This window comes from Antrostomus carolinensis, unplaced genomic scaffold (assembly GCF_000700745.2).
Source record: "Antrostomus carolinensis isolate BGI_N321 unplaced genomic scaffold, ASM70074v2 scaffold52642, whole genome shotgun sequence".
In the NCBI taxonomy this organism is placed as follows: Eukaryota; Metazoa; Chordata; class Aves; order Caprimulgiformes; family Caprimulgidae; genus Antrostomus; species Antrostomus carolinensis.
The window spans coordinates 1-8837 of record NW_010302742.1 but is presented as its reverse complement, the minus strand read 5'-3'; the positions used below and the strand labels follow the sequence as shown (position 1 = coordinate 8837).

Here is an 8837-nt window from a genome sequence, read left to right as displayed (position 1 = left end):
TCACAGGAACATCGTTAATCAATCAATGAATTGATGTTAATTAACGTCTCCAACATGTCTTGACTTGATTCCATTATTTCATTGAGTAGTAATTGTGTTTAAATTCCTTAAACTGCTCTGATAGCTGAATTCAACTGGAATGTTTGCCTGAGCTGTGCAGAAGCTGTAGACATTTACAGTCTGCCTACAGTGAAGGAGATGAGAATTAAATTTTTATTTTTTCTTTCTTTTTTCCCCTCAGAACGATGAGGAGGCGCCGTCCGATGTGGCGAGCCTCTGGACAGCACCACTAGTCATGAGGAAAACAGACAATCGGGTGAGTGTTCTGTGAGAGCACAGCAAAACAGAGACTGGGACCAGCAATCACGCTGTCTCTCTGATCCTACATCCCTAACAACAACAAACCAAGATGTGGTATAAACCCCCTTCAATATCTGTTATCTTGAAAGTCTGTTTACCTGGAAGTCTCTGTTGGTGTGAACGGTGCTCATTGTGTTTGCACACAGGCGTTAACTTTCTCGTTACAAAAACACTTCATAAATGCAGGAAGATCTTGATTTCTCTTATCAGATACTTGTTGACTTATCTTGAATACCTTCTGCACAGACTTACCTGGAATGTCTGTAGCTGGATTTTCTGATAATAGACTGCAAAGTTTAGACTCCAGCAAAAAGCTCCTTAATCTGCTGATTGTCTGCTGATTGGTATACAGCACTCTGCTGGCACCTCATATTGTTTATGGTGCTCCAAGCTCACCCAGTCTGGACAGCAAGAAACAAGTGTCACTGGAAATGTAGGTCCTGAATTTATAGAATCATAGAATGGTTTGGGTTGGAAGGGACCTTAAAGCTCATCTAGTTCCCTATTAAGATCCTGCTGTTGCTGTGCAGTGGCAGTGTCTTCTATAAAGCAAAATTTATCTGAAAGTCCGAGGTTTACTTAGTTGCTAATCTAAATCTTTGCTAGACAGCTCTTAACTTCTGTTCTTCCTCACAGGTCAAACGATGCCGGTTGTTTGGCTCTTCATCTCTGCCTAGTGGTGTAGGAAGAACCACCCAGAAAAGGATGGAGAGGTCACAGGAAGAGAATTCTCCAGGGAAAAGCAAGAAGAGGAAAAGCCTGCCTGGAACACCTTCTGAGGACTCAACGGTTGGTGGCTTGGCAACCAGTTTTGTAACAGAGAATTGATTAGGAGAGGATGTAATATAGGTGTCTAGTTTATGAAGGTTAATGAGGGTTTTCCAGCTGAACTGCTGTCCTAGCAAAACTGCATTCTCTCTGGATAGTACAGGAGATTTGGGGGAGCTGGTTATTCTCTTGAGCCTGAGTTTTGCCTTAATCCAAAGAGTAGCTGGGGAGTTGTAGTTCAGGGCTTCAGAGTGAACTCTGAATTTTTTTTGCTGTGGGAAAAGGATTTCTCTGCTGCCAGTGCTCAGCATTGATCTCTAACCTCTGTTCCTTTAGAGTCTGAAAATGGTAAAGACCCAGTCCTCCACAGCAGAGATCGAAAGCATTTTGGACAGTGACCAGAGTGACCTTATTGGTGACTTCTCAAAGGTAATTCAGGTGTTAATTCAAGTGTTTTCATGGTCAATCTTGGTTAGAGATGTCTCAAACCAGACCAAGTAAAGCGCTTGCCTTCTTTATCAGTATGTATTCAAACCCTGAGGAAAGGCTGTTGGCGAGAAGGGTGCTTTCATAGGTTAGACACAAACCCATTAATTTGTGGTTATTCAAAAACATCTACAAAATCCCTTCAGTATAGGAGCAAAAACCATAAAATTCTGTCCCTGAATTTTAGAATTCTTAGTTTTAACTCTTCAGCAAAGCTGATTCTTGTCAACAAAGCATGTGTTACAGAATTAACTGCTGGACATTGTGCAGGCCTGTGTGGTTCACACTCAGAATTTTCTGTGAAATGCTGTCTGTTTTCTAGGGCTATTTATTCCACACTGTTGATGGGAAACATCAAGATTTAAAATACATCGACTCAGAAATGGTATGTGCTCCATGGACAGTAAGAAAAATTCTTTATGGGGGGGGTGAGAAACCAAAACCAAATCAACCCACAGAAAAACATCTCAAAACAACCAAACTCTTTTTTTTTTTTTTTTTTTAATTATTTTTTCTTTTTATTTTTTAATTTTTCCTCAGATTGTGTCTGTGCTGACTGGGAAGTTTGCAAGCTTCATCAAGGAATGTGTGATAATTGATTGTAGATACCCCTATGAGTATGAAGGAGGACACATCAAGGTACGTTGACCCCGTCAGAGCGATGTAGAGTTGTCTGAAGTTGCAAACTGGGGTCACTTGGCACCATGTGGGGCTGTTTTTTAGTATCCATGGCCACGTGGGTATGTTATAGCTGAGATGCCCAAGTGCCTCACTGGATCTGGGATCCTGTTAGGTCCACGTGCTCTGTGATTCTTGGGACACTCTGCTTACACTTGGTTCATAAAGTGACTTCTTCCTCAAAGGAGGGAACATCCCTTTCTCCTTAAGCAGAGGAGGTGGCCTGTGTCACCAGTGGAGAGATGGTTCCAGAGGTGGGTGTGAAACACTTGGTGTCCAGCTTCTTGATATCTAGGGAAGCTAAAATGAGAGTATTAAACTTCATTTAAACCACAGGCTTTAAAAAATAAACGGTTGTGCAAAGCAGAATTGATCTTGAAGTTTGCTGCCTGAGCAATCTGGCTGGTCCTCTCAAATACAATGAGAAGGGAAGGGAAATCCAACGAGCCACAACCTCTAGCTGTTGAAATGGCCGTTGGAAACAGGTCCAGGTCACCCAGAGCCAGTGTTAGACTATCTGTGATGTTCTCCCTGGGTTGGGAAACTTGTTCCCAATGGTTTGAGGGGGTTGCTGGAGCTCCTGTAGGAAACTTAAGATGAGGAGACAGCTTGAAAGGAAGTCTGATGGGTTTGTTCCTGTTCTCCTCCCCTCACTGTGTGTGCTTGGACACGACTCTGCTTTTACAGGGTGCTGTAAACCTACATATGGAAGAGGATGTGGAAGACTACTTGCTTAAGAAGCCAATCCAGCCATCGGAGAACAAACGAGTGATAATTGTGTTCCACTGCGAGTTTTCTTCAGAGCGGGGTCCTCGAATGTGAGTTATCATCCTAGATCAGAACTCACTGCTGTGCTAGTTGAGAGCAAAGCTTTCAGGGTGGGACCAGTTCCCCTGCTGGCATGCTACTTAATACCAAGTTTATCGTGAGCAGAGGTTGGTTGTCACCTCTAGCAGGGATGTGACACAGCCTGTGATGCCAACCGCCGTGTTGAAGTTGGAATGCTTAGAGACACAGAGGGGAAACCAGTTAGGCACAGCTTTGCAGCCAGTGGGGCTTGTCAGCCTGTTCCTCATCATCAGAACTTGCTTCCATAGCCCAAGGAATGGGCAGTTTTGGGTGAGGGCTGTTTTCACCTGTTAAATGTTGAGTGTGAGATTTAATGGAGGATCTTTTCCTGCTACAGGTGCCGGTTTGTGAGAGAGCGGGACAGGCTGGGGAACGAATACCCCAACCTCCATTACCCAGAGCTCTATGTCCTGAAGGGAGGTTACAGAGACTTCTTCTTAAGATGCCGTGTAAGTAATGTTCTCTTAAATTTGGGGCTTTCACACTCAGAAGAAATGGTAGATCAATTATGAGTCTATCAGTATTATTTATCTTCTCTTTGGAATAGAGTATTTTTTGCTGGGGTCCCTTTCCCTGCTCTGTTTCACGGTGCTCTCCTCTACTGAGAGCAGTTCAAATTGGCAGTGATGTTGCCTTCACTTCTCTAAGCCTATTCCAGATTTCTGAGCTGTCTTGCTGCCATAACTGAAAGGTTTTGCCACTTGGTCTCAAAGAGTAAAACATAAAACTAATTTCTGCCCTTTTATAACAAGTAGGAATTCAAAATGTCATTTGGAGATGACATTTAAAGCTGCTCAGCCTGCAAGGACTGGGAGAGGAGAGGGGCTGGGCAGGAATTGACGTATAACAAATGGAAACCTGAATTCTCATCCTCTACTAAAATAGCAACATTGAAATACTGGAGTTTTGTGCTTTCAGCCTCTTAATTCAGAAACTAAAAAATGCCCAGCAGCTCTTCCCAGCTGGGTGAGGATGGATGGGGTTTCTCCTATTATTTAGCTTCTCCAGCTTCAGCATTTCAGCAGCTGCCCTCTCTCTCTCCAGCTAGTTCTCCCTGCCCTTCTGACACAGACTGCAGCCTGACTGTCCTTTTAGTCCCTCTCAGCCCCCTGCACTTTAGAGTATCTCTTAGATCACCTTCCTGTTCTGTGACTTGGTGCATTTTCAGAGACATTTGCAATATTGGTGTGAGGGTGGTGAGCCAGTGTCCCAGGTTGGCCAGAGAAGCTGTGGCTGCTCCTCCCTGGAAGTGTTTGTGGCCAGGCTGGATGAGGCTTTGAGCAACCTGATCTAGTGGAAGGTGTCCCTGCTGATGGCAGGGGGGTTGGGACTGGATGAGCTTGAAGGTCCCTTCCAACCCAAACCATTCTATGATTCTATGATGATTCTATGATTTGGCCTTTCTGTGGCCGGCTGGGTGGGGCTGTCTGTGTTTTCCCAGTGGGATGTTTCTTCTTCCAGCATTTGGGCTGCCATGGGGGATGCTGTCCTGTTTTTTGGCTCTCCCTGCAATCTGCTGGATGCCTGGGGTTTTGTGTCAGTCCCGTGGGGGTTCCTCTCCCGAGGTGGGAGGACCTCAAGGTGGCAGCATGGAACAGCTGACGGCAGCTTTTAATGCTTTGGGGTGTGAGCCAGGGGCTGGCTGGTTTCACGGTACAAGTATTCTTCAAATCTGGGCTATTTCAAGGTGAATAGTAAATAGATTAATAGACTTTGTTTGTGTATTGATGTGTGCTGGAAAATTGGGGTGAGAGCTCTGTACACAGGGCTGAAAGTCCTTTGTTTAACAGCTGTTGAAGTAGCTGTAATCTGAATATCATCAAATCATATCATAGAAGGGTTTGGGGTGGGAAAGGACCTTTCAAGGCCATCTAGGCCAACCCCCTGCAGTGAGCAGGGACATCTTCAACCAGATCAGGTTGCTCACAGCCCTGTCCAACCTGACCTTGAGTGTTTCCAGGGATGGAGCTTCTACCATCTCTCTGGGCAACCTGGGCCAGGATTTCACCAGCCTCAGTGTAAAAAATTTCTTCCTTACATCCAGTCTGAATCTCCCCTTTGAGTTTAAAATCATTTCCTCTTGTCCTGTTGCTACAGGTCCTGCTAAAAAGTTTGTCCCCATCTTTTTTATAAACCCATTTAACTGTTGAAAGGCTGAAATAAGGTCTCCCCGGAGCCTTCTCTTCTCCAGGCTGAACAGCCCCACCTCTCTCAGCCTGTCCTCACAGCAGAGCTGCTCCAGCCCTCTGATCATTTTTGTGTCCCTGCTCCAGCAGGTCCATGTCTTTTTTTTCCCCATGAGTGTTGGGTACAAAGCTCGTGCACAGACTTGGGGCTCTGGTTCTGTGTATTCTGGTGGCAGCTGTTCAAATAGCTGCTACCAGGCTCTGTTGATGAGTCTCAATCCTGTGACACACTGAAGTGAAACCACCTTCTCTTTCCCCAGAGTTTCTGTGAGCCCCAGAGCTACCGCCCCATGCACCACGAAGACTTTAAAGAAGATTTGAAAAGATTCCGCACCAAAAGCCGAACCTGGGCTGGTGAGAAGAGCAAAAGGGAACTGTACAGTCGCCTGAAGAAGCTCTGAGGGCTGAACTGAAGAAGCAAAAACATCGTGGGGTGGGGGGAGGCTGCAGCAGGAGGGAGACTGGCCTGTTCCTTGTGGTTCTCAGGCACCAGCTCTCTCCTCCTCTGCTGTCTTTCTGGGAACACCGTGGAATTTGCAGGCTTGAACTGAGCAACCTGGATGCTGGTGGGGAGTGGACTCTTCTGAATATTCTTGTTACGCTTCTTCGTGGAAACAGCTTCTCGTGTTCTGGGACATCCACAAACTGCCCACCAGGCTGCCCAGGGAGGGGTGGGGAGAGGCCGTTGCATGCCATCTACGTGGGGCTTGGCTGGGACGTGGTGTAAGCAGTGAGGATATTTTAGTGCCTGTTATTTTTTTTTTTTTAAATGCTTTATTTTATTTAAATACAGTCAAATGAAGCTAACGCCGCTGCGGTTGAATCCTCTGGATTGGACTTCAATCTTATTTCTGCTAAAGGGCAGCCTGCTGTTTGGGGGGGTGGGTTAATTGTTTTTCTCAGCTGCAGCTTTGATTGTGTGTTTTGGTAGCAAAAATGCCTCGTGGTGAAGTAAAATGGGTAATAGTTCATCCCAGCTGGAGGTTCCCACCTGGCCAGACTCCTGTGTTTCACCTCTTGAAGACAGTCTGAGGGGAAATTGCTCATTGAACGTAGAGATCATGCTCACCTTGTTTACTTAATCTAGGTTGCTTTGTCTCATAGTGATTTGAATTTAGCTGCTGCTTTAGTTCTAGAGGAATTGGTGTTTCAAAGTAGGGAGAACTTCTGGGAACTGAAGGGAATTCAGAATTAGGCTGTTTCAGATGATTCCCAGAAGCACTGGTGGGCAAAGCTGTTACCAGGATTCTCAACAGCAGCAGTTTGTTGCCACTGTTCCTCCCGAGGCTGCACCTCGTGATGATGAAATGCATCCAGAGAAGAGCCTGGCTGTGAGGAATCGTGCCGCTGATCCCAGGAGCCTGTTCTGAAACTGCTCCTGCTGCTGTAGGTTTGACTTCCACCACTTCTCCCGTAGCAGAAGCACTTTCTGCCAGGACAGGCAGGAAATAGAATTAATTCTTGAAGGAAGAGGAACTTCCTCAGCCAGCTTTGTGCCCTACAAATTACCCACCTAAAGCAGGACGCGTGGTTCCGCGGCACAGCAGTGCCAATCCTAAAATTGCTTTGCTGCTAATTTTTGGTGTCACATAAAACCCAATTAATGAACCTTATAGCAGCCCAGTGATGTCAGGGTGAGGCTGCTGCTCGCTGCAGCAACGCTGTGATAATCTCTGCAGCTCATCTTCCTCACACACAAATATCTTGGGAACAGTCCTGTGTCCTGGAAGCTCTTGCTTTAGCAGAAATCCACGCTCTGCGTGGCTTGGCTTGCTCCGTGCAGGCTGTTTTAATCTGTGTCAAAAAAAAATAGTGAAATGGAGGTGACTTATGCAGAATTTTAACTTTTTTTTTTTTTAAACTGTTTTTTAAAACCTGCTGTTAATCCTCTGGAGAAATGAAAGGAGAAACTTTGAACTCTTTCTCATTTAAAAAAAAAATAAATCAGATTTTGCTGGCTTCCCTCAAAACTGGATACCTGGAATGGGGAAGATGCTGAAGTGTTAAATCAGAAATGGTGATTACCAGATCTCCCACCTCTCACCTGGAAGGTTTGAGGTCCTGGTGGAAGCTGGTGAGGTGCTGGGAGGGCTGCGTGGTGGGAGATCAGCGGGGAAACTGCCTGCCTGCAATGTGGGCAGCAACACCATCAACCCAAACTGCTTTTTGGTGCAAGACCCATTGTGCTGGTAAATAATCGGTTTAGAAAGAGGACTGCTGGGCAAGGTGTCGGTACAGCTTCGTAAACAGATAGTTGCTCTGGATGACAGTTCAACTTGCAAACTGCGGTCAGAAAATGGAGATGGAGCGTGTCCAGAGAAGGGCAAGGGAGCTGGGGAAGGGTCTGGAGCACAAGTGTGCTGAGTTCCCTTGTGGCTGAGGGAACTGGGGGTGTTGAGCCTGGAGAAAAGGAGGCTGAGGGGAGACCTTGTGGCTCTGTGCAAGTCCCTTGGAGGAGGGTGGAGAGAGGTGGGGGTGGGTCTGTTCAACCAAGGAGCAAGGGACAGGCCAAGAGGAAATGGGCTCCAGTTGTGGCCAGGGCCGTTGAGATGGGATGTGAGGAAGAATTTCTTTGCTGCAAGGGTTCTGAGGCATTGGAAGGGGTTGCCCAGGGCAGTGGTGGAGTCCCCATCCCTGGAGGGATTGAAGAGTCGTGTAGACACAGTGCTGAGGGACATGGGTTAGTCATAGGGGACTGGTCAGTGTTGGGTTCATGGTTGGACTCTATGATCAGTCCAGGCTGTTCTGGGGTTCTGTGGAGCTGGGCAGTGGCTGTTCCTGGGGCTGCGGCACAACCCAGTGCCCTGAAGTCCTCTCCTGCATGGGGTGACCCTGCTGTGACATGTCCCACCTGCCTTCCCTTTGCTGCTCCGTAGCTCTGCAGTGACACCCTCTCATTGCCCTGTCCCTCACCCAAAGCCCTGTGGTCCCTGCTCTGCTTTGGGCACAGTCACACCCCATCACCGAGGAGGGCAAGAGGACAGTCCCAGTTCCCAGCTCCACACCAGTGCCTCCACTTCCCCAGTATCAGTGATAAACAGGAGGGTTCTGCCCCAGGGAGTGGGACTCATCACCCTCCCTTCGCCAGGAGGGAGGAGTGGTGGCTGCCAGCCAGGGTGGAGGGGGGAAGGTCCTTGTTAGAGGTCACCAAATCCAGGCAGAGCTGGAAACGGAGTTAATCTGCCAAGCTCCAGGCTGGAGAAAAGTTCCCGTGCGGGTGCCAACCTGGCAGCAACTGTGAGGTGATTGTGTCCCTGTGCCCATGGGGAAGGCGTGTGGGATGCCAGGTTGGCACAGCACTGTGGTCCCAGGGGATGGGACACCGGGCACGGCTGCCACGATGCACCAGCAGTGGGGGGTCTTGCTGGGTGCTCTGTGCTGTGGGTGCCGGGAGCGGCTGGGTCCCTCCGTGCTCCTCGGGGAACACGCTGGAGCCAAACACCCTGGTGAAATTTGCTCTTTTTTAGCACCTGGAGGTGGGACACGGACAGTGGCAGGAGACACAAACCC

At 47.7% G+C, this 8837-nt stretch overlaps 1 protein-coding gene across 1 annotated transcript; it reads left to right on the top strand.

Annotated features, from left to right (window-relative positions):
* Nucleotides 1–241: 241 nt before the first annotated feature.
* CDC25A (cell division cycle 25A) lies at nucleotides 242–5728 on the top strand (the record flags this gene model as incomplete). Its single annotated transcript, XM_010163871.1, has 8 exons — nucleotides 242–316; nucleotides 997–1149; nucleotides 1465–1557; nucleotides 1937–1999; nucleotides 2155–2253; nucleotides 2980–3110; nucleotides 3479–3590; nucleotides 5588–5728. Coding segments are annotated over 8 exons (867 nt in total), but the record flags the coding sequence as incomplete, so codon positions are not given.
* Between the last annotated feature and the right edge of the window lie 3109 nt (nucleotides 5729–8837).